This window comes from Martes martes, assembly GCF_963455335.1.
Source record: "Martes martes genome assembly, chromosome: 12".
NCBI lineage: Eukaryota > Metazoa > Chordata > Mammalia > Carnivora > Mustelidae > Martes > Martes martes.
In genome coordinates, this window is record NC_137900.1 from 11,857,011 (window position 1) to 11,884,123 (window position 27,113).

Here is a 27,113-nt window from a genome sequence, read left to right on the forward strand (position 1 = left end):
CTCCTTTCCTCCATCGGATCAAATTACATGAACAGTGACCTTCTTGCTGCTTGGGCCATAAGCTGAGGCTCCTTGCTGGGCCCTTCTATCCTTTACCCCTGACTCCTAACGTCACTAAGTGGTTCTGCCTCCAACGTATTTTTTGAGAATTGAGTCTTCCTACCTCCACTGCTAACAACCTGGTCCGAATGACCATCACCTCCTGTCTGGACAAATGTAACAGCCAATGAAGTGAATTACACTTCATTTAGTGTAATGGTTCCACCGTCCTGTCTTTAAGACCTCGACTTGTGTGTTCTTAACAACATTGTATCTCAAGAGCAGGGTCGGAGTCCCTAATGTCCTCCGCCCACTTCCTAGCCCACCCCAGCACCGTTACGAGCTTTGCGGGACAAATGTAACAGTCCCGCAGCTCCATTCTTGACTCCCTAACAGCCATCTCCCACCCAGCACCACAAAGAGCTTGCTGGAATCCGTATCTGAATATAGCATTCTTCTGCTTTAAACCATCCCCCAAATTCCTTTGCCCTTAGAATCAAACATCGCATAATAATCTGAAGCGCAAAGTCCCCCCAAAACATGACCTGGCCCTTGCCAAGCACCCCAAGTTCCCCTTCCTTTCCTTCTGCTTATTTCCAGCCTCCCCACCCTCCTCCGTTTCCACCAAAGTCCCGATCACGTTCCTGTTGGATTCCTCCCACTGGCTCTCCTCATCCCTCCATTTTCCATAGACCTGACTCCTCCAGGTCATCCAGGCCCCAGCCCAAATATTTAAGGACCCTCAAGGGGGCTCAGGCTCATGTCACCTTCCCCCCACACTTAGGTCATATGACTCTTGCTTTCATCACGTTCTCACGATCTGAAATTATACGGAAAATTTACTTATGCGTTTCCATTCACTGACAATAGAGCCCCCCTGACTGCAGAAAGCTTGTCGGTTTTTCGTCAGCTTTGTGTCCGCAGTGACAACAGTGCCTGGCGTTAATAGGGCCTCAGCAAAATGGGTCAAATGAAAATGACTCTTAATAAATCCCACTGACCTGATGCAGGCATAGAATTGACAGAGCACGGGATTCAGCAGATCCAGTTGTCTACACCTGTCTACACCACTTACTAGACCTGTCTTTTAGCCAGTTATCTGACCCTCAGTTTCTTCGTCTGAAATATGAGGATAACAAAGGCCTCTACTAGACGGGGCTGCACGGAGCTGCTGCATGGATTAAACGAGAAGAAAGACCTAAACACAGTATATGGTAAGGGCTTAATAAATTGTAGCTAGCTACTGTGCATCTATAGAAATTACACACACTCACACACATTTTGTTCACTTCATTTAGTGTAATGGTTCCACTGTCCTGTCTTTAAGACCTCGACTTGTGTGTTCTTGACAACATTGTATCTCAAGAGCAGGGTCAGAGTCCCTAATGTCCTCCGCCCACTTCCTAGCCCACCCCAGCACCGTTACGAGCTTTTATAAACCTCTTTAAATGATTTACCTGAAAATACAAATATTTCCCTCCAGTATCATACAGCGGTTTCAAGCAGCCTACATTCCTTCTACTTCCTCAGAGGTCTGTGAACAGTAAATACACACAGGTCTCTACAAATATCACCCATGTTGAACGACAGAGTAAAATCATCTTTGGACTTACCGTAACAAATCCTGCGGGCCCACGCTGAAGCGGCAGCCCCCAACGTCACGGCAAGATACGCCCCTTTTACAACACACAGCGGCAGGGACAGTTCCGTCTTTGTCATTTATTCCTTTTATTTGGACAACGTATATACATATGTACAAAATACCTACTGTCAGAATCCTCTTTTATAATTTCATTTGATTTACAAAAACGGGACAACAAAATAACTTAGGTCACTAATACTGTACAAAAATAAAACTGATTAAACAGTTGTAAAGATCAGTATCTTACAGTGTTACAGATCATTCATCTGCAGCGAAAGAACATCTCGGTCTATCCAGAGTGATGAGCGCTGTGCTAAGTCTACCTGCGAAGTGACGAGTAATCAATTTCTGTAACATGACTACCAAATATAATTCTCAAAAGAAGCATGATGTAAAGCCAGACCTTAAAGCCAGGGCGTCATTCCAAAGCGGTGAAGGGCTTTCTTCTTCCCTAACCAAGGAGAGGAGTTATCTTAACTCTAAAACTATTAAATTTTCCAGAATATGACAACTACTTACAGTATTAGATAAAATGACTTGTCTTTCTTTTTAAACACCTGCAAGAGTCTTTCAAAAAAATTCAGTTTGGTTAAAAAAGTAAACAAAAATTACTATCCTGCATTTGGATTTTTACAAGTTAAATCCATGGTCTTTTTAATATAAAAAGTAATTGCTTCATAGTTTTAGTGTTCAATGAACTCTAGTAGTCCTATTTGAACCATATCTTGATAGAGTAAATCTAATTAGAATGCTGGTTCCTGTTTTGTGACATTTGAAAACAGGATTTATCACGAAGAATAAAAAGCCTTGAGTTTATACGTTACGTTACTATAACATATAAGAGAATATCAAATGTGTGTTCTTCAACAACTTGAAAAGGCAAGTAACAACTTTTTTTGGGAAGTTAAATTGTGCATTTTTTTTTTTAAACAAGTTGCTGCATTTATATCCATCTGAGTAAGTGCGGGACAAAAGCCACATATAGATTTACTCTTGAAACTACAAAGATTGTCTTTCACTGACTTTGCTTGGTTTTCCTTCCTTTCTTTCTGTGAGGGGAAGATGAGTTTGTCCAAGTCGGTGGATTGCTAGGCAGCCCCAAACTCCTCACTCACTAAAAGGCAGCGTGCAGAGGATCACAAGCAGGACCGTTCCGTGAGCTCAGTAAGAAATAGACACCCTAACCTATTTCGTATGGAAGAACAGATGTCCTTAAAACTTATTTTGGACACAGAAATTAAAATTTGGTTTAAAATAAGCGTTTCAAAAATCTGAAACAGAGGTAGAAAGTGTTCTTTATTTTTCCTGACGTGTTTTCCCGTGAGAAAACACTTTCCTTTTTATCTCAATGGACTGTTCCCAGTCCCTAATGTTAAAAGCAGTTCTCTTTATAGAACTACTGATACAACTACATTGGTTAAACAAACAAAAAAGAAAAACACCGTGCTAGTGATGGCTATTGTATTGGAAGTCGGAGTCAGCCGTGCCCCACGCCTGCTGTAGGAGCCCACACCGGTTCTGAACCTGGCAACGAGCATGTGTTGGGTGAAATCACGAGTTCACTGACGGGGAGGCACCCTAAGTTTACACGACACAGCTTATAGCACATGTATAAACGAGAGTGCACCGTAGCTCCCTGTGTTAAATAGCAGATAAAATTGCCAGAAAGCGTTCTTTCTGACAAAAGAAAATGTAAACATTTCTCCCACAGTCACTGCTGACTCCCTGTACTTGAGGTTTCTTTGCTATGAAAACAGTTCATTTTTTTCTGACCACGTGAAGGCCAAAATTAAGTTTTCAGGTAAATGGCATTTTATGGATGTAGTGGTTTAGGCCATTGTAGACACCTGGATACAAGATACATAGTGGTGAGGCTTCTGATGTCAAAGATACAGTGATGTGTCTTCAGTCACACGCATTTCGTGTGCCTCTGTTCTCCAAAAGGGACCATTTCAAAGTCATCTTGGATAATCCTCATGGTATTTTTCCCTTGGGACTCACTACTTACGGGGATATATTTTTCTTTTCACATGTCAGCTTCCTCTTCCTTTTTTACGTAACTCTTGCACCTGTTAGTGGGAGTTTGTAGGAACACGGGAAGGAGACCAACACACCTCTTTTTCTTCACAAAATCGGTGTTTCCAGAGAAGTTACTGTTATGCACCCATTCAATAAAACCCAACAGAGTCAAAACCCTCTCCCTTCGTGGCACTGGAACAGTAAAGTGATGTTAACTAAAAAGATCGGAAAATTTGGAAAAGTTAATAGAGTTAAAATTCTGTTTGTTCTTCTTGAATTTTTTAAAAAAATACTACCCTCCTTCTCCTTCAGCATCTGTCCTATATATTCTGCCCTCCCATCTCTGCCATGATCTCATAGGGAAATATGTATACTATATATATATATTTTTTTTAAAAAGCAGATTATAATGTGGTTCCAAACAGAATGTCTGCTTCTATCCTTAAAGCACGTATTTAACTTATTCCTCCTCTGCATTAGAAAATAAAAGTGCAGCTTATGTTCAAAAAGTACAATTCATACAAAGCAAGGTTTAAAAGTTCTGTACTTAGTGTAACCTTTTAGAGGTTTGTCTTGATTAGTATAAATTCAGACTGCTTACCCATTGACTATAAGTAAATTTTTGTTGTTGTTGTTTTCAAGTCTTTAGATGACAGATCATGCTGGAGTAGATGTGCTCTTGCTTGCATAAAGACAGCTGTGCTATGGCGTGTTTTTTGTTCGTTTTTGTGTTTTTTTGTGTTTTTTTGTTTTTTTGTTTTTTTGTTTTTTTATCTCAAAGGTTAACGTGATTCAAGAGAGTGGTTTTGCTAAAGAAACCGAAGCACACTCGTCATTACATCGAAAAGGTAAGAAAACAATTCGGAGACAGCAAGCACAAAGGGCCCAGAATCACTGTGTGACGCCACAGGTCCGCTCACCGGGTCAGACGTATGTACACCAGTGTTGAATCTTTAAAAGTTTACCCCCTCCCCCAGCCCCGTCTTGGCCTTGCCCCACTCCCCCCCATCCACCCCCCCCAAAAAAAAATAAAGGAGAGAGAGAGAAAAAAAAAACAACAAAACCAAAGCATCCGCCTTCCCTCCAGCAGTCAGAGACGGTTCCGAGCTGCCTCTGCAAGGGGCCCCAGGGTGGGCTTGGATCGCGGGCTGCGCTGTGCTTTTCAGAAACCGCTGCGGGGAGGGGAGCGCGGGGGCGGCCGCGGGCAGGGCCCCGCGCCCCCCCGCGCAGCGCGCCCCCTGGCGGCCAGCCGTGTCCCCGGGCGCCGGCGCGGTTGGGTCCGGCGGGCGCGCGCCGCCGCTCACAAGGGGTGGGCCAGCGCCTTTTTCGAGCGCTTGATCATACTGGGGTGGAACTCGGTGTGGCGCCGCGCGTGCTTGGTGAGGTGGTCGCTCCTCATGAAGCGCTTCTCGCACAGCGGGCAGCGGAACTGCTTCTCGCCCGTGTGCGTCCGGTAGTGGCGCGTCAGCTCGTCCGAGCGCGAGAACTTTTTAAGGCAGTCTGGCCACGTGCAGGGGAAGGGCCGCTCACCTGCGGGCGGGAGGGGGGTCGAGACAGGACGCGGGTGAGACAGCGGTGTCGGGGAAGGCGGCAAGCAGCCCCGGGACCCGCGCGACACGGCCCCGCAGGCGAGGCCCGCGGGCTGATGGCGTGCGCCCCCGCCCCCGCGCCCAGCACCCCCCACCCCCATCCCTGGGCTGACATCCTGACCCCCGGGACCAGGCACGGGACTGCATGTGGGGACAGAGTCTCCCCAGAGGGCCCTGACGGAGGCCTCGGAAGGAAGCAGCGCTGCGGACCCTCCCACACCGAGAGACACATTTCTGTCGCCTAAGCCACCCCCTCGGGGACACCTAACAGACCAATAAATACCCTGAGGACGTTTCCCTGAATCATGTTCTCCACGCAGAGGAACCTGCTATGTTATACCCAGGGGACCCCGGAGAGCCTTGGCTGCTATCATCATCATCATCATCATTAGTACTACTATTATTTGGGGGAGGGGGCTGGTTATTCTACGTGGTGGCTGGTCGCACAGGTTCTCCCAGAAAGTCAGGAACCTTAGCCCTTCCCTGGATTTGCTGAGGCCGCTAGTCTAACCCACTTTCCCCTAGAGCAGGTGTTTCTCCTAGAGCTCCTGAGTGCTGTGGTCACCGAGCCTCTGTCAGGGCCAGTCTGGGGACAGGGAGGCGGGCACCCGACAAGAAGGCCTGCTTTTTCCTGATGCTCTTTCCTGAGCATCTCGGTAACAAATACTTTTAGAGACCTGGAATGTGCTTCCCTGTGAAGGCCATATCTTAAGTCATATTGTTTTATTATTATTATTATTATTATTATTAATCTCTATGCCCCACATGGGGTTCAAACTCACAACCCTGACATTGAGAGTCACATACTCTTCAGGGGCGCCTGGGTGGCTCAGTGGTTTAAAGCCTCTGCCTTGAGCTCAGGTCATGATCCCGGGGTCCTGGAATCAGGCCCCTCATCGGGCTCTCTGCTCAGCGGGGAGCCTGCCTCCCCCTCTCTCTCTGCCTACCTCTCTGCCTGCTTGTGATCTCTGTCAAATAAATAAATAAAATCTTAAAAAAAAAAAAAGTCACATCCTCTTCTGATTTAGCCAGCCAGGTGCCCCAAGTCATATTGTCCTATACAAAAAATACATTTGTTCCCTCTGCTGTGTAATAATCCTTTAATTATCCAAAAACAGCTCTTCTGTCTTTCTCTAGTCTCTGTTCAGACTAAGCAGCCCTAGTTTCTTTCCTATTCCTCATCAAAGAATTAACATTACTCTAAAATAGTAGGAGCTAAGGGCTTCACATGCATCATCACACTGATTTCTCATAGGACGCCCCTTGGAGGTGGCCCATTTCACAGATGAGGAAACAGGCTCAGCACTTGCTGGTGTTTCCAGCAGCCCCTCCTTCGCGGTGGCTTTCCTCAGACTGAGCATATTGTCTCCAGGTCCCACTTAATTAAAATGCAGCAAAGCTTCACCCTCCAGATGGGATCAGGTTAGCCCTGAGGGGCCTCTTGGCCCCTGCTGTGGCTGGAGAGGGCCCGTGGCCACGCCACGTTGGCCGGACCCACACACACGCTGAAAGGCAGAATGAGCGGTTTCAGATGAGAGGGCCTTGTGCGGCCCTCTTTGTGAGTGCCTGCCTGCCTACCTCTCACCTCCTTCAAGCACAGCCCAAAGCAGCGGCTTCACAGACCCCCCCGGGCACACAGGCTCCTGCCTTCCGCAGAACTCTTCAGACACTCCTTTGGTAGGTGTGAGGAATGCATGTTTTCTCACTTCTGTCCCCACCTTCCTGGAACCCAGAGACTCAAAAGGCTGAGGGCTGCCCAGTGCGGTGCATCTGAGTCATGCAAATATTATTCATCCTTCCCTCCCGCCCCCGCCGCCGCTTCTCCTACCCCGGGCCAGAGATGTAGAAATACTGATAATAACAACAAAACCAAGCCTGTGTCATCTCGATGACAGTCCGCACATGGCTAAGATTTTATTTGCTGTTCTCTCAGCAGAGCAATGGTCATCACGCCCTGGTCAATCTCCTTGTTCTTACGGGAAACCGATATGTGCAGAACAAATCTGTACCAGTAGCTTCGTTACACGTGGGTCAGGGTGTAAACCCTTGCTTCGCCGGGGGCTGGAGAGCCACAGTAGCACAAGGCAACAGGACACGGATGAACGCCAAGTCCTACCCAAGGTGGACGGGTGCCGGGGTCCAGGAGGCATGAGCATGCTCAAAGACTCCCGGAGGGCCAACACCCCCCAAAGCAAAACAAAAAGAAACCGTACTTCAAACTGAACCCTCTGAAAAACTCCACAACACGGAATTGGAAACCACACTTTTGCAATTTCTGCTGGATCCAACAGCATTCTACCCGGTTCAGAGCTTGGAACAAGAAGGTGGAATGCTGGTGGTCGCAACCCAACAAGGCTGAACCCCCTGGGATGAGGACAACCTCAGGTCTGATTATACTGCTAAGCATTTAGTTACTTCCTAAGTGTGTGTAAGAGTGTGTGTGTGTGTGTGTGTGTGTGTACATATAGCTAGGGTCGCTCACATGACCAGACCTACTCAGAAGTTCCCAGACCGTTGGGGAAGACAACTTCTGCCTCTTCAGAGTTACATAGCCAAGGTCCTCTGAATCCCCGTGAAAGGTTTATGGGAGAAATGTTCTCTTAAACGTGTTATGTTAAAAAATACAATGAAGGGTTAGCATTCATACAGCGATGAATTATAAAACCAAACCAAACCAAAGCATGCCAAACAAAACAACGGTCCCCGCTCCCTCCGTACTGGAACCATCTCTCCCCTGCTTTGTGATTTGGTGGTGAGAAAAGCGACAGAAAGGAAAGGCTCGGTGTTTTCTCGGTGCTTGTTAGGACAAAAACTCGTCAGAGTGATTTTTCTTAGAGGAGTGGTAATGTGGTTTAGCTTACTCACTAGCACATGTTTCTTTCAAGTGAGTCATGAGAGGAGGTTAATTTATTGGAACAGATCCGTGTCCACTGTGGAAAAAATGGATCAGAAGACCACTCTGCTATACTCTGCATTGGAAGGAGAAAGAAGGTACTCCCTCTGTTTTAGGAAGATGGCTTGATGGAAGAGAGAGTCAATGGAAAATGATCATGAAGCTTGAATCAGCTGTATGTACGGAACTATTAAGTATTTATGCTTGTGATCTATGTACGTTTCAAGTGTAATCAGGGTCCCTCCCCATTGAATTCACCTTCAGTCTAGCTTATGGCTACACTGTCTTCACTGCCCCTCATGGCTGTCACCGGGTGATTATTCTCTTGCTTCTAACCCAGATGCTGCCTTTGACGTAGCATCTTTATCCGTTTCAGAGAAGAGAGGGCCACCTACTGAGCCCAGAGCAAATCCGAGCCGACAGCAGCCTTTGTTAGACTCCTATAACTCGTATAATTCTACCTTACAGTTTCTAAGCATTTAAAAAAAGATCTACTTGGATGTGAATTCCTAGTGTAGAATCTCCAGGATCATTTTTTAATTTTTCTCGGATCCTTTGGGAAAACATTAGGAGCTTTGGGTCGGTGATCTAAATCAGGGGTTTAGCAAGCTACAGCCCACAGGCCACATCTGACCTGCCATCGATTTTTGTAAAGTCTGTGAGTTAAAATGGTATAAACACCATTTTTACCAAATCGGCTGGGGTGGGGGGGAATCAAAAGAAGAATAATATTCTGGGATAGGAGAAAGTTTGATGAAATTCAAATTGCCATGTCCATATCCCAAGTTTATCGGACCACAGCCACATTCGTCTGTTTGCGTATTGTTATCTATGGCGGCTCTCTCCCTCCCACAGTGGGGTCAAACAGTGGCTGCAGACCCTGTACGGCCGACAAAGCCTAAAAGCTTTGTTAAGGGGTCCTGCGGAGTAAGGTGGCCGACCCGCGATCTCACCCTGAAGACTTGAACTGGTACCTGGTGTACACCAGAGTTTGCAAGTCCAGATGTCTTCGGGAGCCAGACACATGGTGAAAATGGGTGAAACACCGGGTGCATTCATGGGTTGTGCTGGGTAGGGCTTTGTCCCCTCAAAGGCATTCGGATTCAACACTTTATAAAGCATTGTGCCAGCCAGACGATGTGTGCGTGCAGGAAGCCTGGGTTCTTCTTGGGGACTTGAGGATTTGTAGCCCTTTGAAACCACCCACCTCTTTAACCCGTGAAGGTTCTGCAACCTACTCTGGGATACATTTCGGCATGTTCGCTAATAATAGACACATAATAAGCTATCATCTAAAAAATGATACATGCTTTGCACCTAAGAAAGTACGGAATGGAGAAATCCTATGCGGAGAAGGGACAGAATGTAAAGGTGAATGGGACCAGAGATCATGGGACAGAGGAGGAAAGAGAGGTCTTGGAGAAGCTGTGGCTGTCCCGTCATCCTACAGCCAAGGGGAAATCAAGACAGGCCTGGAATTCCGCTCAGGGCTAAGGCCCACAAAAGAACAGTTAAGCTTCTTCACAAGGACCAAATCACACGGCACAGCAACTATCAATTAAAGAATCTTTAAATTTGTCATTAGCATTAATGAGAGCGTTACCGTTCTCCAGGGGAGGGGGGCGGGAAGAACAGGCATGTACTAGTGTTTTATTTCTGGCCTTTACAGGAAAACATACCCAGAGGCAGTGACACAATAAACTCTTGCTTTACCGGAGCAGAGCTCTTCCAGCACAAGTTCCTGCATTCTCAGTATTTACATACCGCTCCCCTCCCCTTTCAGCAGCAAGCCTAAGCACCTCTCGCTGACAGGCTCGGCTTAGAGTAGAAAATGAACTGGATCGGAAGAGCTACTGATCCAGTATGGCATCCGGTGTGTAAATGACTTTTCTGCAGACAAAGGTCAGGCCTCCAGAAGTCTCCTGGGCCTCCAAGGGGTTCAAGAGGAGGGGAGTAGAGGCTGCTGGCTACGTGTGCTTGCGCGCTTGCCTACTTAGCCCAAAGGACGGCTGGTTGTTTTTAAGAAGGGGCCTCCTGGGGGTTCGTGGACAACGCCAAGTGGTGGGTTCTCCGTACAAGGTAAGAAAGAGGTCAATGTGGGGATTGCCACCTGGTTATACTCAACTCTGTCCAGGCTCCCTTGGGTTCAGAAAGGATGCCAGTGAGATACGGGCCCAGGGTCCGGGAGGCCTATGCTTTCAACACACCTGCTTTCCCACCTGGCTCTTCTCCCCTTCTGTTTCACAGCTCCGAGGAAGAGCCTAAAAGGGGCTGACCTTCATCAGGGCAGGAAGGTTAAAAATACACTCTTCATGAACCTCCCGTGGCTTCTACCAAAGGGAATTCCCTATTGTAAGACAAATCTAAGTGCGTGAGGCCTCCTTTTCAGAACAGAACTCCAAAGATGCCCATTAGGAATCATGGCTTCTTGCAGATGGACAAAATCAGGGCCGCTTCTTGAGGAGAGAATAGTGGGTTTTGATCCTAAAAAAGCAACTAGGATTCCAGAGATAAAAGGATAATCTGACATTAGAAAATCACACTGATATGATTCCCCCTTTAAACCGACTAATACACTCACCCCCACATGTATTTTCCCTTGAAAAATGCAAAATAGTGTTTGGTAAAATTCAACATCCAGCCCTAATAAAAGCTTTTAGGAAAATAGAAGAATTATTCCTTAACGGGGTAGAAAAATATAGATCCAAACACTTCCCCAGCAAGGTCTACAGGAAGATAAAAGCAGCATTCTATTAGTCAGGCTGGAGGCATGAATGGACACTGTCCCCATCACTATAGCTACTAAATGCTGTTCAGGAAATGCTGGTGAGTGCCATTAGATAACAAAGGAAGAAGTAAATCATCAGAAGGGGAAGGTGATAGAAGGATTATTTGCAGTTGATATGACTTTCTATTTGGAAAGTCAAAGAGAAATACCCAAAAAAACTAATAATAAATTTTAAAAATGCATTCTCCGGTATAAACATACAAAAGAGCACTGGTTTTCTTATATGCTAACCCCAGCCAGTCAGGATGAGCCTAATGATAAAAGTTCAGGACCTGCATGAAGAAAATCATCAGACCCTGATATAAAAGAAAACGAACCAATGGAACACTTCCCATACTCTCGGATGATAAGATTCAACGGTATGAATATGGCAATGTTGTACAAATGCGCCTATGAAATTAACACATACCATAGAAATTCTTTTTTCTTGAACTTGACAAAATTATTCTAAAGTGAATTTGGGAGAATAAGTACACTCCACTTGCCAAGAAAATTTTGCAATAGAACAACAGTAAGTGAACACTAGCGATACCAGTTATTACAATGTATGATTAAAGCTGTAATAATTAAGACAGTGCGAGACCAGCACAGGAAAAGACAACTCAGTGGAACAGAGTCAAGTCTGAAAATAAACCGAAGACTCAACAGGGATGGGATGTTCCAAATTAGTGAAGAAATGAATGTTTAACTCAATAAATGGTATAGACGTCTGAAAAGATTAAATCTCGATCCCGACCTTATACCATTCCCTTCAAGAAATTCCAAATGAGCTATATACATAAATGTAAAATATAAAACCACAGAGGTGAGAGAAAGTATAGGTGACTATTTTTAGAATCCTGGAGTGGGGAGAGATTGTCTAAACATGAAACCAAAGGCAAAATCCTATTGGAAGAGTAGTTGTGAAATACATTAAAAATGTTAAACTTCTGCATAGTAAAGATATATGTAAGTGAAAAAATTCGAGTCAGAATGGTGAACTAATAAAGGAAATTGCAGCGTAAGGCAAAAGGTTAAAATCCTTAATACAAAAGGGACACTTACAAATCAAAATTAATAACCCAATTTAATAAAATTGCACAAGGATGCAAATAAGTAATTTATAAAATAAGAAATATTAATGGCCAATAAATAAATAAATGAAAATATATTTAATCTCACAAGTAATCAAAACAAGTCAATTAAGAAATCAATGAAATATTTATCAGGCAGGCAAAAATGTTCAAAAGTATGTGCATATGGGGCACCTGGGTGGCTCAGTTGGTTAAGCATCTGACTTTTGATCTCAAGGTCATGAGTTCAAGTCCTGTGTTGGGCTCCATCCTGGGCATGGAGCCTACTTATCAAAAGAAAAAAAAAAGTTTGTACATAGAGGCATGAGGCATGAGGAAACAGACAACTCCTGCAAAAGTGGGACTTATAACTGATCTAGAGCTATCTGGCAATACATTCATCTAGGAATTATTTCTGGTATTAATTAGAGAGGAACACAAAAGTATACAGGGATACCTGCTTGGTTCATAAGAGCTAAAATTTGGTAACAACTTAACAATAGAGAAACAGTTTGCTACATTGTAGTGTATCCATACAGTGGAAAAATGTGTATTTGTTACAAAGGTACTAGGCTGTTACAGAATGAAATGGAAAACGTTAGTAAGACACCACTACGTGAAAAGAGCAGTGTGTGATCGCTGTATATGTACGTATGAGCAGCATCTATGAAGGGAAAAAACCCTGGAAGAGTATATACAGAATATGGACAGTAGGTGTCTACAGGTGGGGGGATTAAGAGTAACACTTTCTGTTGTATTTTCTGATTTCTTAAAAACAATTAAGTAGAAGTTTCTTTTATAAGACAAAGTCAGAAAAAAGTCTTACACAAAACAAAGGAAACAGATGAATTTGAGTTTAAAGTTTTCCATGAATGGACTGATCGTTGATCAAGAATATATTCTACATAGAGAATGGGGGGGGGGGTCAGGTATTTACTTTCTCCTGGGAAATAACATTCCAGTGTCCAAGACCAGAGAAAGGAGCATCAATTCTGTTTCCTTCTCAAACTGTTAGAAAGTAAGAAACTTTCAGAACACACTTCACCTGTTTCCTCACTCCTCCTCTACTCCCCCCCGCCAACTTTTTCTGTACTTGAGAGGAAAATCGCCCCACAAGGACAGGCGGGGATCTCCCTTCAGAGTTACATGGACAGTGATGGCAAGACTGCAACACTGAGGTGTGAGTTCACTGGAAAGCCTGGGAGTGAGTGCACGCAGTGGTGCAAACCCCAGGGTTTGCAGATGAGGCTGGCAGGACGCATACCCATACAGACCTGCACCGACCCTAGGCCTTCGGCACCCCCATCCCACTGTCCACCATTACCTGTCCTCGTTCCTACAGGACAGCGACGCTGTTACAGGTACAGAATGTGAGCCTTTGCTCTATTCTTTTTCATGTCCTTGACCCTCAAATGCAGCAGGACCATGCACTTGACAGGGAGGTGGGCAACAGACAATTCTACACTTCCCTGCATACGTTGTTCCAATTAACTACAACCTCAAAAATCAAGAAATCAAAAGTCAAAAGAAAAACCCAAAGTCTCCCGTTTGCCAGAATTAGTGCGACCTGCACATGCAGAGGCTCTGAAAAAATAAAAACACTTCGTCGGCTCTGGAAGAATCGCCCTGCCCCATATCTACTGCCTTCCCATTATACTGCCATTTGCTCTTGGCCCCTCTCTGAATCCCGCTTGTGATCTGGTTTCTTTTTATATTCCACTGGTTGATATAACAGAGTCATTTTAGAGCTTGAATGTGTGATTTTACTTCCTGGCCCCTGTATTTATCTGAGGAAAGCAACCCACTCCATTCTTTAGGTTCTGAGCTGGGAAGTGGGGGGTGTGTCTGTAACATCTATCATGGGACACTTGACGTCAGTGTCTAGGAAGCAAGGCTGTCTGAATATTGTTTGTATGTCCCCAACCTCAACTGATCTGGGAGTTCACTCGTGTGCTGGGACCTCAGAAGAAGAGATGGTGGATGCCAGATTCTTAACTCTGGATTCTCAACCTAGCGAAAGAAATGTCCTCGTGTCTCATCATATGTCCCCATCGGAGCTGACAGAGGTGGAGTGACCTTACCCCCACTCCCAAGCACACAGCTAGGTCTGGGCTCAGATTAGCTGACTCCCATGCCCACAGTCTTCCCGCCCCTCCCAGACTATGCGGCTTCTGCCCAGTTGCTTGTGGGAAAGAGAAATAACAAATGAACCCACTAAACACTGAGCGGGATATAAATGTTTAATGGCAAAACCATCCTGAGACCATAGATTCTTTGGATCTTTGCATTTTGGATGACTTTGAGAACCATCAGATGCAAACCTGTCAAACCTGACAGATACAGCCAACTCAGAGGGCAGAGGGCTTGTCCAAGGGCATGCCAGGATGAGAACCGGTTTTCAAACGCCTCCTTCAACTCAGAGCACAAGACAAGATTAGATGTGAAAGAAGAGCAAAGGCTCTAACTCACTGGAGAACGGGCCTCCTACCACGGGCTTCTCTCATTCTCTCACTCCTGGGTTCTTCTTCCCAGACGGGCTGACTTTGGGAGGGCATGTACAGTTTCAAGTCTCTTGACTGGACCAGTGCCTCCTAAGGACACCTGAGCTGTAGAGAGGCTGGAGGGGCTGAGTTTACAGAACAGATGTTGATGGTCCCTAAGAAAGGTCCTGCATTCTCTACTGTCCTGTTAGTAATAGGTGTGGGCAGTCCCAGGGAGTGGCCACTGTCACCTGGTCTAGAGCCTGCACCAGCCGCTCTGGGGAAGTCCCCTCCCTCCCGTGGCGGGGCACCCGACTGCTGGAGTTGGGCAGCCACGCCGAGAGGAGGGTCTCGGTGCATGCCTCCTAGCCTCACCCTTCCAAATGTAGGGTGGGGAAAGGGACTGGGTGTTCCTAAGCCCAGCACCACACAGCTGGGAGAATGCCCCTGGCATCCCGAGTCACAGAGCGCAAGGATCTGCCACCTGGAGCCACTCTCCAGAGGCCCTTTTGAGCAGAGGAGGTCAACACATGAGGACCGAGACCTAAGCTGGCGCATGACACCCCACGGAGGACCATCAAGGTCAAAGCACAGTGTGCAAGATCCACAGCCCTCCCATGATGTCAGAAAGAAAAGAGGCGGACTTCTTGCTTCCCAAATACTAGCTCACTCCCAGGAGAAAGAAAGGCAAAGGGAGAGGGAGAGAGAATGCTGATTTTTGCAAACATTTACCTAAAAAAGAATGCAATTCAATAAAGTGACAGAGAGACCCTGAATAGGAGTCAAGATGACATTTCTGCATCAACAGCCCAAAACGGTGGGGGGCGGGGGCGGTGGCGGGGGAGAACATGGGGCAGCGCTCAAGAACCTAGCTCTGGTTATGGAGTGACATCTTTGCACACCTCGGGCTTATGACTGGGAAATTGGTGCCCGATGCACACAGTTGCTTTATAAGCGCCCATGAGACTTCTGGCCTCCTTCGCAAATACAAGGATTCCCTTCCCATTTGCGCACTTAGGTCTAATGATATGTAGCATCCGCAGCTCGCAGTCCCAAGCAACCGCGATCCAGGGCTAATGCCTTTGGCTCGGATCAAGCAATGGGCAAAAGACAAAAAGTCCAGGAGACAAGACTGCTGTCTGGTTAGAAAAATGCCTGTTCTACCTGCCAGCCAGGCAGGGGCCCTCGCGGTTTGCTCAGAGGGACTGGTGATGCTTTTCCAGCACGTGCCGCCAGCCTTTCCCCTCTGGGCTCAACCTCTGTACGCCGCTGGCCCCACAATAAGGCTGTGATGACCACATGCCACATGGGCCACCATCAAATTGTTTTTCAAGCTTTAATGGGCTGAGCTATGGATTCCTATGGCTTGGCGTTTGTCACCAAGGACCACAAAGCTTGGCAGGACTGAGCTGTCCGACCTTCCGCAAGCAGCCCCCCACCAGCCCTCCTGGGGCTGGCATTCCCTGGGCAGAGCTTCGCCATGTGAAAGCCAGCAGGACATCGAGGGGCTGGAGGGGCAGAGCCCCTGTTTCTTTACACCGGGAACCCCCGCTTCCGACCGATAATGCTCACTAGACAAACATTTCGTGGCTGGCCACCGGGATGATTTGTAACACGACCGAGGAAAAGCCGGCTGTTCAGCTGTCATTCTGCTTATTTTCATTAAAACGGCAGACGTACAAAACTACCGTAGAATTATGGCAGCACAGGAATTTAAGTCATGTTTATGTGTTTTTTTGTGAGTTATTTTTAAGAGCTAATCTTTGCCTCACTATTAAGTAGGGCGGTGGTGTTGGGCACGACGCATAATGCATTGACTCGGGAACCCCAACGGGGAACTGTCATACAAACAGCCCATCTTTGTGAATTTGAGGCCTTTATCTGCTCACACCCAGGGTGACAAACATTCCTGTAGACACAATTCATTTCTCTGGGCATTAAAATGGACAGACAACCGGAATTAAGAACATGTGAATGGGGCTGCTTATCACACTGCTGCTGTTAACCTCATTCCATGAGAGGCTTTGGGTACGGGCTTCTAGAACGTCCACGGAAGCGGCATGAAGTATGAGCCTGAACACAAGAAATGCGTGTTGAAATAATCTATCTTCTGCCAAGACCATTTAGTATATGCAGTGGTGGCCTATCTTTAAGGATGAACTCCAGAGATAGCTCTGAGTCCTTTCTCTCCTCAGGGGAGGGGGGGGAAATGCTGTCATACGGATCTGTCTCTCATTTTGTCAAACCGCTGCTTTTTGGAAAATCCTGTCTATAGTTCTACGTGGGCAGATGGAGGGGGATCTGCTGGCTTTGCCTGTCTGGCATCCATTGGTTCTCTGGGGTAACAAATAGCATGTCTTGCATTTCCTTGTGGAAACTACCCTTTCCCCACTCTGAGTCTATGTAATTCTCGGGCAGGAGAGGTGACCCCACACCCCGAGCCCAGAGGTTCGATGTGACCTAGCCATGCCACTGTGACTGAGTTCACGGACAGGAGCAAAATTCTAGCTCAGTTATGAAGATCGAAGCCCGAGACTTTTGCTGGAATCATTCGGAAAGGAGAACTTTCTCTCCTTGCTGAATTGGCAAGCTGGGAGAGTGCTACCACCGGCGACTACCTTACCACCCTCCAGAGACAGCCTGCCCACGAATGAAGCCAAAGCACAGGACAGCAGAGCTGAGCCAGGGAGAGAGCCAGACACTGAGTCCCCGAATCCAGAGATACCAGAAACCAGAGCTACCCTGGATGTGTGGGTAATTTGAATCCATAAAGTTCTATTTTTTTTTACGGAGCTGGTCCAAGTCTGGACTCAGTCTCTTGCAACCAAGAGTCCTGACTAATACAGCTGTGTTAGCTGTGGACCCAGAACGGGTGGCTTTTCAACGGGAAGGAAGCAGGTTCTGAATAGCTCTTGGAAAATATAGGATAAGTTTGGTCAGAGTCCAAGATCTCTGTAGATATTCTTAACCAAGGTTCATAAAAACCAGCCATGCGCCAGAGTTAGAACACAAGAGTAGACAGCTAAGGACCCACGGCCTTGGGGCCAAGTCCAGGAGAGGCATGCAAGACAGGGTCTCTTCCCAGTGGTGGACCCCACGGGGTCCAGGCCAACAACAATTCATGCATAATTCCAGGTAGTTAGAAACACACTAGGAAAATTCCAGAACAACCACCTTGGACTAAGCTAACTGACACCAAGTCTAATTCCTCCTATAAGACAAGAGTACTTTCCTATCGCATAGGACTTCCATGAGTTTCAGTATCACAGTGTGTGTAAACCATTTGGCTTAGAAGCTGGCATGTAACAAATGCTGAATGTTATTGCTGTTTCTATTATTACTATTAATATTAATAATTTTCCATTATTACTATTATTCACAATGTTCACAGTGCCGGCTTTCAACATCTCAAACAGCTCTATGCCTGTAACAGTCACTCAATAAATAAATATTCTTTCAACGAATGAGCTGTTGCTGGACTGCTCCGGAATTGCAAACAAAAATTCTAGGAACCTCAAGGCCTTCTGGGAAATACCTGTAAATTATTTTTAATTATAATTCTTGGTGTATGGGGACACCGTCCAACATGCTTCAAACACCTCATCTGAATTAGTCTCAGAACAACGTCAGTTGAATCACTGAACTCCATTTTACAGATGGGAACACTGAGGCTCAGAGAGTTTGCACCACATGAGAGTGGCGGAGGCAGGATTTGAGCACAGGCCTGAGGGCTCCGAAGCCCACGCTCTGACTGGTCTCTCTACTGAAGCAAAGGCCTATCCTGGAGACGCCTGCATTCGAGGTCCTTAGAGTGGGCTGGCCTCCCTGCCACTCACTCTTCTCACTGCCTCTACCTCATCAAAGCGGGGCCCCTGGGAGGGAGAGATGGGGAAACCTCCTTTTCCCTCCCTTTGAACCAAGACGATCTATAAAATTCATTCCGGTTCTGAAGCGTCTGCAAAGCTTCTGTCCGTTGCCTGCCCCACCGGTTCCCACTTTGGTTCCAGTTGACTCTGGGAGGCACTTACTTCCCAAACGACGGAGACTTGCCTTGGAAAAATGTTCACACTTTGTTGGATACAAAATACTGCTGCCTGCATTTCAAATCCTTGTCATTAATTTTGCATGGCTTAAGCTCGCCTCTCTTTATTTTCATCTATGTAAATAATGCCCTCACTTTGTAAAAAGGCTCAATCAGGGATGAATTCCATTCCCCTGTTCAAATTTGTGATCATTCTCAGTTTTATTTAAAAAAAAAAAAGAAAGAAAGAAAAGAATCGAACACCCAGGGGCGCCAGGCTTAGCCAGAGAGCTAGCTGGTTCTCGCAGCTCTAGAACCCTTGGATTTCATTTCCGGATGCTCATTCGCAGCTCAGGATTCCAGAGGCTAACATAGCTCATGAGGCACCCAGATTCCAAGGGAAGCCTGTGGGTGTACCTTCGTAAACATGGGCTTGGAGCACCAATGGAAATGAATGCCTTGGAGGAACCCAGGCATAAAAAATGGAGACCCCTCACTCCCTTAGTGGGAAAGGCATTCTCTATGCATAATAATGTGAGTCCTATTATTTCCTGAGGAGACTGCTTGAGGCCGGGGTAAGACAAATGTTTACTACTGGCCTTAATGCACCAAAAAGGTATTAAAGTTTCAGGAGGGATCCAGGAAGGGTGGAGTAGGAAATCTCACTGACACTTGGCCTCGGGCTGGTTCACAGTGTGCAGCTCCCGTAATAAGAGGGCAGAGGTCCCAGGGCTGACACTACCTCTGTCCTTTCCCTTGGTTAATTTGGTTAAAGTGAAGCCGCTCTTTAAACCGGGGTTTAAAAAATGTTAACCACAGGTTGGAATTCTCGGGAGACCGTGGCGGGGGCGGGGGAGAATTCAGATCAAAGAATTGCAAAGAATTCACCAGGAGGGAAGGTCTCTAGGTCGGCCTTGCCCAGGCCTTTAGCAGGTCTTTAAAAGCCCTTCAGGGTCCGGGGCACCCTCTTGTGTTGCTGAGGAAACCCATGCCCCCCGGAGGCCGGGCTCTGGGCCCAAAGTCACACGGCAGCGGGCCAGCCTCGGAACCCTCCAAGAGAACTTGCGTCCACGGAACAATCGCCGTACCTGAGAGGGTGGCCAGACCCTCCGCTACAGGCAAAATGATGGATGTGATGACCCCTCAAGGTCACTTTCAAGCTCCAGATTCTCTTTTGATACTGATAGCTGCTGCCACCAAAGGACTCTGACCTAGGCCTAGGCCTGTGACTAGCTTCCCAACAAATAGTGGGGCGGAGCAAGAGACAGCATTGCTCAGAGACCCCTGCAAAGGATCCCATTTCTTTCCTTTTAACCATCTGTGGGGTTTTTTTTTTTTTTTTCCCTTCCCGTCGCCCCTCCTTTTTGCATGTGTTGCATAGAAACAGAAAGTGCCTTTGTACCAATTACGAGGTACTAATTTACGTTCTTCAGTGGGCGTGGGGCTTGCTGGAGAAACATTAGGAGAAGGTGGGAGGGTCGGATGTGGGGGAGGCCTGGAGGGCTGCAAGCTTTTTCTCCAAGCCTGAGAACAGCCAAGGGGAGGGAAAAAAACAACCTGAAAAATTTGGAAGCCAAGACTAACGAAACTGATGAAGCTGGTTTTATCTTGTTTGTTTAAATCAAGAATGCCAGTGACCGGTGTGCCTGAGTGGCTCAGTGGGTTAAGCCTCTGCCTTTGGCTCAGGTCATGATCCCAGGGTCCTGGGATCGAGCCCCAAGTCGGGCTCTCTGCTCAGGGGGAGTCTGCTTCCCTTCCTCTCTCTCTCTCTCTGCCTGCCTCTCTGCCTACTTGTGATCTCTGTCTGTCAAATAAATAAATACAAAAATCTGAAAAAAAAAAGAATGCCAGTGACCATAAGGCATTCAGAAATCACCCTGATGGCCTAGAAGGCCGTCTCTAACCAGCGCATGCCACGTGGTCGCAGGGACTCCTGGAAGAGTGAATACTGGAACTCATCTGCCCACTTTTCTTCCCAATGAACTTCTCAAGGAAGTCCATTGTCAGCCGCTTTCCCAATATGTCATATGATAGTTCTCCCTGGGAAGTTCGAGCTGGGAATTTCCCACAGACATTGCAGAATGACTAGCTCTTGGGATAAAAGTCAACAATTGAGACAGAATGTAAACCTGCCCCTCGTGTTCAGAATCCAAGAATTCACTTCCCTCAGGTTACATCTTTGCGTCTGAAGGTAGCGGGGTGTTGCCGTCGAAACAGCTCTGTATTTGTCCCGAGACCTCCTCCCCGACCCCAGGCCCCACTTGTCCCTTCCCCTCTCCCCACCACTCATCAAAGATCCGGGGGGAAAAGACGGGAATCATGTTTTCGTCCTATAATTCTACTCTGTGTGTATTTTCTGTTGTGAGACAGTAACCTTGCCAGCAGCAAAAGTTTTTCTAAGTCAACTCCACTTTGTTTCTGCGAGGGCAAGGGAAGTGAGGAAGAGGAACAGTGGGTCCTACCTTGGGGACTCGCAACAAAGAGAAGTTGGGGCCCCCGAAAGGCCTCCACCCCCAGCGGGCTGGGGCTCCGGCGGCCATCTGGGCCATGATTCCTTGGAACAGAGGGGGTTTTAGCCTCTTGTCTGAAACCCAGAAGCAATCCCTTCAGGAGTCCATCCTCCAGATCCTTAGAAACCTCACATCTTCTAGAGCGAGAGCCCCTGGGCTGTTACTTGCTTTCTTCTCGAATGTAGATTGTCGTTTTTTTTTTTCCTGACAGGATGCATGAGGTTGTGTCTAGACAGTCTCACTGGGGAGTGGGGTGGATACGGCCCCAAGGGGGCAAAAATCAGATCGCTGGCAGGTGAGAAAAGTCTTCGCTATCCCAGTGGTTTGTGGCCTTTTAAAGGAGTTCAGGACACAAACAGCCCTGCAGTATTCCCGTGGCACTGAAATGTCATGGGAGGGGAGGACAATTCTAGGGAAAAAATGTCTAAAGTCTCCTTAGGGGAAAGAAAATGGGGGTGGGGGGGGTAGAAAAACAATTACCTGTGCAAGCAAGCCCCACTCAGGCTAAGCTGTAAATCTATTTTGGATGAAGCGTGTCAGGTTATGAAATACAACAATCCACATCCCTGGGGGAGCCCTATGGAGAGAACAGGGCAGAGAGAATGTCTCCTCAGGGACCACACGCAGGGCCTCCCTTCTGCTTCGGAAGAGCAGTGGCAGAGACTGGACACGGGCAAGTGAAGAGCCTGCCCCAGGACACCTGTGCCCTGAGGCCCCCAGTTCCGGGGTCTGCAGCCAAAGCGAGACCTTGCCCTGTCCCTGAGCCCCTACCTCCCGGGTAATGGAATGGGTCCTTCTCCACACCTCTGATGGGACAAGGCTGTCCTACACCAAAGGGTTCACTCTAAAGCTTTTTCCGATCATTAAAGGAGACAAGTACGAGAGGCTCAGGCCAGGCCCGGCACCTGTATTAGCAAAATTTCAAACCTTTGGTCTCAGGAAGAGAACTTCGTGGCTGAACGGACATTCCTAAAGAGCCCAGAAAACCTGTTTCCAGGGTTGGAGGAGACCTTCCACGGCGAGGGTCCCCCAGATCCCTTCTGTCCGATTTTCTCAGGTATCCCAGGGAAATATGCAAGCAGGAGAGGGAGGAACAGAAGCAATCGCTCTTTTGGGGGTTTTGCAATCTCTGTCTCCTTGATTTTAAACAAACGTCCTTCTGCTCTATTAAAAAAAAAAAATGTTGTTTTTAAAACTTTTTCTGTAGAACTGGAATGATACACCCAGTGTCCTCAAGCTCAACCCGTGTCGCCACTTGGAGAGAGCTGACTCGAGTCCTTCTGAAAAGAAAGTCATACGGCACTCGGCCTGGGAGCAAAGCCTAAGGTCTGGGTCACTGGGATGTCAGCCTCGCACGGGTCTACACCAGCGGGTTTGGGTTCGGAAGATTCCGATCTGGAATGTGGATGTCCTTGTTTCCTTCCCCCAAACTTACCCCCCACCCCCATATATACGTAACTATGCAAGGTGACCACAAAGTCAGGAAACAGGATAAACTTTTTTCTTTTTTTTAGTGTTCACGAGGGGTAGAGGAGACGGGGATGTGACAGAGGCCTGCGGTGTGAGTGGGTATTTGTGGAGCCGGTTTGGGGTATATGCTCTGAGGTGGGGGAGGAGTGTATGGGTGTGGATGTGGGGGCTGTGAGGGGACTTCTGTGTGTGTGTGTGTGTGTGTAGGTGATGGCAGTGACGTGGGTGTGGGTCTGCAGGGGGGTGTGGACAGGATAAATTTCAAATTGCTTGCATTTAAGAAAATATATATATGCTTCATGTGTTATCAGGCAAAGCACTCTAATGGGTCTAATTGTTAAGCTGTAACGTTACCAAAAATACCCTCGAAAGTGTCCCAAAAGTCTGGAAAGGAGAAGGAATGTATTTGTGGCATTTTTCAAATTAAACTGTGGATCTGCTGCTTAAAGGTTAGAAGCACATTACTGGAAGGGAATATCTGACCCAGGGGCTGAAGGAAAGCAAATTGAGCATAGTATTATAAAATGTAAACTGACGTACTACTTAAGAAAAAGTTCATCCTGGTTCCTGATTTGGAGGAATCCCTCTATTACACACAAACTCTAAGATCCAGGATTTCTTGAGGTTTTCTGTTTGTGGCACCCTATACTAGGTGCTTTATCTACGTTATTTAATCTTTGCACAAGAACCTATGAGGAGATCAGTGGTAACAGCCTATCCAGTGGATTAAGAAACTGAGGGTCAAAGAGGGGGGTAGTAAACTTACATGCCAGCAGAGATGATGCAAATGACTAAAATAAAGGACACTGCCCTGCAAAAAACGATCAGTTCAAGCCAGTTGTTGCTGGATAGGGATTCAGGCCCCGTACTGCCCGATTGATCGATTTTTCCAGAGAAGCCAGAACTCTGGATTTGGGCCGAATCTTCTGATTTTCAGATGCTGGTGACTAATTACATTTTTCTATTAACTCTGTGTTGGCCAAGCCAAACGGATTTGCAAAGCAAACCCGGCAGCAGGCCTCTAGTTTGCCAGCTTGGAATTGAAGTAACTCGCTAAAGTTTCCCCCACCTGGGAAACAAGACGGCAGAGGAGAACCCAACTCAAAATTGTCCTTCTCTCTTAGGACATGACAGCAGTGGCCGCACTGGCTTAAAGGCAATTTTGTTTAAATGACTCAACTCCTAAGGCCACTGGGTCCGTGGAAGTGGGAGCTGTAGGAGGCTCTAGGAGGTGAGCACGCAGCACGAAGGACTCTCATTGGGCCACACTGAGCAGGGGGGTGTGGCTGGAATTCTAGCTGTTAAAATCTTCACCAAATGCAGACGTTCCAAGGGCTAGCTCAGGTCCACCTTCTGGATTTAATACCAGCAAAAAGCAAACAACAACAACATTACCTCATTTCCCCCCATCCCAAGGCAATCTGACTTGAAGCCGAATCTGCAACTTCCAAATGCACCAGACCTATAAGGCTCTTATTTAAAAAGGATCCTTGACACACACCTTCTTCAGTAGGAGGGCGCTTCCCACGATATTTACAGACGCTGAGGTTTTTGTTCAACCTTGCCCTGGTGTTCCAGAGTCCCCAAACCTAAACGAGACACCTGCTATCATCCTATCACTAGTTTCAAGAAACTGACTGCAGCATTTAAAATGGGATTAACATTTCACTCGGTTTTCCACTCCTGTGTAAAAGGTTCTCCTGGAACAGCTGAGCTGCCTTGCCTTATGGAGAATTAGAGAGCAGCACGCATGCACGCACACATAAGCAGCCATTTCTGTAAATGCCCGAGAAAAATCACTCAGCTGCATGGTTCAGAACTCCAGGAATCTTTGTTTCTAAGACAGAAAGGCTCAGGTAGCTGCCACAGAAACCCTGCAAGGCCTCCCCAGCCTCCTGACCGGGCAGCTCCCTGAAGGAGAGCGTGCCTTTGCTCAAGGTGGGAGTGGGTGTCAGTGTGAGCCACTGAACTCCGGGAACATGGCTGACAAGGCCAGGCCCGCCCAACAGCTGCTGGTGAGTAACACCCTCCAGTTAATATACCCCTGCCTCACCCCGGGGGAGTCACGCTAAAGGTCACATCCCCCAATCCGGGCATACGTCTGCCTTCCAACAGCCTTCCACATACAAACTTCCGAGTCTGCTGTTTGAGGGCAGCTTTGGATGACAACCCCAAACAACCTCTTGGGGCATTAACCACGCAGGAAACTCTGCCGCACGCCCGTGCCAGCAGCCACCTCGACAAGAAGCACCGTCCAAAGGAAATAAAATCCGAAATGCAGTTACGTGGTCTTGCCTTTCAAAAGCAAAACCAAACCAAACCCAACCAAGCCATGATCATTTTAAAACCACAGGCCCAGGGCCTCATCTTAAAAGTACCAACAATGACACCCCCAGATGACAAGACTTGGCTAAGTAACTCCAACAGCCTCTTTAAGATCGCGTCAGAGGGTCGAAGGAACAGAGGCTCCGTGAAAAGATCAAGTCCTGTGCTTCCTTATCAGAACAGCGTCGGCAGAGGAACGTTACTAAAGATGGTGAGATAGCACGGCCCAACCCTTTCCAACTTTTTCTGAGTTATGTTAAACAGAATCAGCAGAATTGGCTGACCAAGGTCTCTGTACGCCTCCAAAGCCCGTTTTATACTGCATCTGTCCTCCTGGCCACATTCCTTCAGCCGGGCCCCTGCCTTTTCCGTCTCTCCGGGGAGAGAGCCTTCCAGGTCTCCAGGCCCACGTCCTCTACCGAGCCTTGACCTCAGGCAAGGACCACACCTGCCCCCTAACTATTCAGGGTAGAGAGGGTGCCACGAATCATGGGTGGGGGGTGGGGGGGGTGGGAATCAGCTACCGAAATCTCATTAAAAAGGCTATCATTAAAAAGGCTAACTAGTCCTTAAGTTAACCCACCAGCCATCACTTGATCAAACTCCTCTGCCGCCTGAAGCCGTGTTATTTTAAACCTCCCTGGGGACTCTTGGCCAAATTTAAAACCACCTCGGCAAGCCCTGGAAAGTGGCAAGCATACAGCTAAATGAGTCCTTAGTCATCCCTAAAAGGTTCCACGTAAAGTGTGCCGCTTCTCCCCAGGTTTTGGGCATTTCGCTGCAATCCCTCAAGAGAATCAAATAAAAGATACGCCATTTGACCTCCCCCCAGGGCCAGCGCCTGCCCAGGTGGGGTGGCCCCACGGTCGGCCGCGGGGTGCGGGAGTCCTGGGGGCGGGGCGGGCCGGGAGGGGCGGCACCACTCCCCTCCAAGCCACGCACAGGGGCTGGCACTCCGCACTCACTCTGCCCGCCAGGTTAAGGCTCTCCATGGCTTCTAGAGACTGGAGACGATTACGGAGAGAGGGAGCTTTTCCGTCTCTACGCGGCTCAAACATTTAAAGAGTTAAACAGCATCTTATCCAAAATGTGGGCACCCTTGAGGCCGAGCGCGGTGTCCTTAACGCCCGGAAAGACTGCCCGGCCAAAGGTTAACTAACCCCAGAGCTCGGTGGGAGAGGGAGACGCCGCTAACCTGTATGCACTCTGTAATGGGCTTTGAGATGGGAGGATTTTCCATAGACTTTCCCACAGCCACTGTAGGGGCACTTGTGCCTCTTTTCGGAGGCGTGTTTCCCCTTCGCAGCCACTCCAGGGTGGAGGAGAGAGAGCGGGCTGGGCGCGCTGCCAGGATCCTGTCTCTCCTCCGGGCTGTGAGAAGGACTCGACCCAGATTCGGTGGTCACGTCGCTGTCGGATCCCATATCCTCATCCGGACTCTCCAGACTGTCGCTGCACACCGAGGGGGTCTGGATGGGTCGGTACTTGTTCAGGTCCAACAAGCTCTTGGCGATGGTGACCAGCGTGCAGTAATCCTTCCAGGTGTCCCCCGGGTCGCCGTGCTCCTTGGTCACCTCGCGCTCAGGTAGTCGCAGTCGCTCGGCGTCCGGAGCGCCCCCATGCTCCGGCACCGCAGCGCGGTTCGAAATAGAAACCAGACACTGGGCAGCCACGAAGTCCATGTAGGCGGCCGCGGACATGGTGCGGGCGACAGCAGCCCCGGCGGCGCGGCCGAACTTGGCGGTGGCTGCGGAGGTTCGGCTCGCCCTGCCCTGGCCTCGGACGACGAGCGCGGCGCGGCGCGGCGGCCAAGGGGGCGGGGGCGCGGGGCGCTTCCGACTCGCAGGAGCGCGAGGCGACCTCAGCCCCTCATCTTTACGTAACCGGCAGCGCCTCCGCACGTAGCATCCACGGCCCCGGGCTCCGCCGCGCTGCCGCCGCCGCTCGCCGCCGCCCGCGCCCCGCGCCCGGCGTGATCCCCTCGACGGGCGCGCCGGCCGCTCCGAGCCGGCTCCCTTGGAAAGATGCCACACGTGGCGGCCGCAAGTTTATTCGCTGGAAAACGCCCCCGAGGCGCTGGGAGAGGAAACTGCAAGAGCGGTCCACGCCCTCCGCCGCCTCTCCGTCCAGCCAAAGCCCCAGGACATTCACCCGACCACCCCGACGCGGGTGGCGAGGGCCGGAGGGAGCGCCGCGCCTAAGAGACACTTTTCCCCCAGTCGGCGGACGCCTTCTGAGCCCCTGCTTTGGCCGGTCCGCACCGTTCCGGCATTCTCTCGCTCAGT

The 27,113-nt window shown here is 48.2% G+C and overlaps 1 protein-coding gene across 1 annotated transcript; it reads right to left on the reverse strand.

Moving 5' to 3' along the window:
• Nucleotides 1-4,472: 4,472 nt before the first annotated feature.
• Nucleotides 4,473-27,113, reverse strand: KLF9 (KLF transcription factor 9). Its single transcript, XM_080820799.1, has 2 exons — nt 26,024-27,113; nt 4,473-5,230 (listed from the first exon to the last, which is right to left on the reverse strand). The coding sequence occupies exons 1-2, from the start codon at nt 26,526-26,528 to the stop codon at nt 5,001-5,003; spliced, it is 735 nt and encodes a 244-aa protein (XP_080676925.1). The 5' UTR covers nt 26,529-27,113; the 3' UTR covers nt 4,473-5,000.

Excerpts from the sequence above, each read along its gene's own strand:
- KLF9 (XM_080820799.1), bottom strand. The coding sequence starts at position 26,528 with ATGTCCGCGGCCGCCTACATGGACTTCGTGGCTGCCCAGTGTCTGGTT. Across the intron at positions 5,231-26,023 it reads CCATTACAGAGTGCATACAG|GTGAGCGGCCCTTCCCCTGC; the intron begins GTTAGCGGCGTC and ends TCCCGCCCGCAG.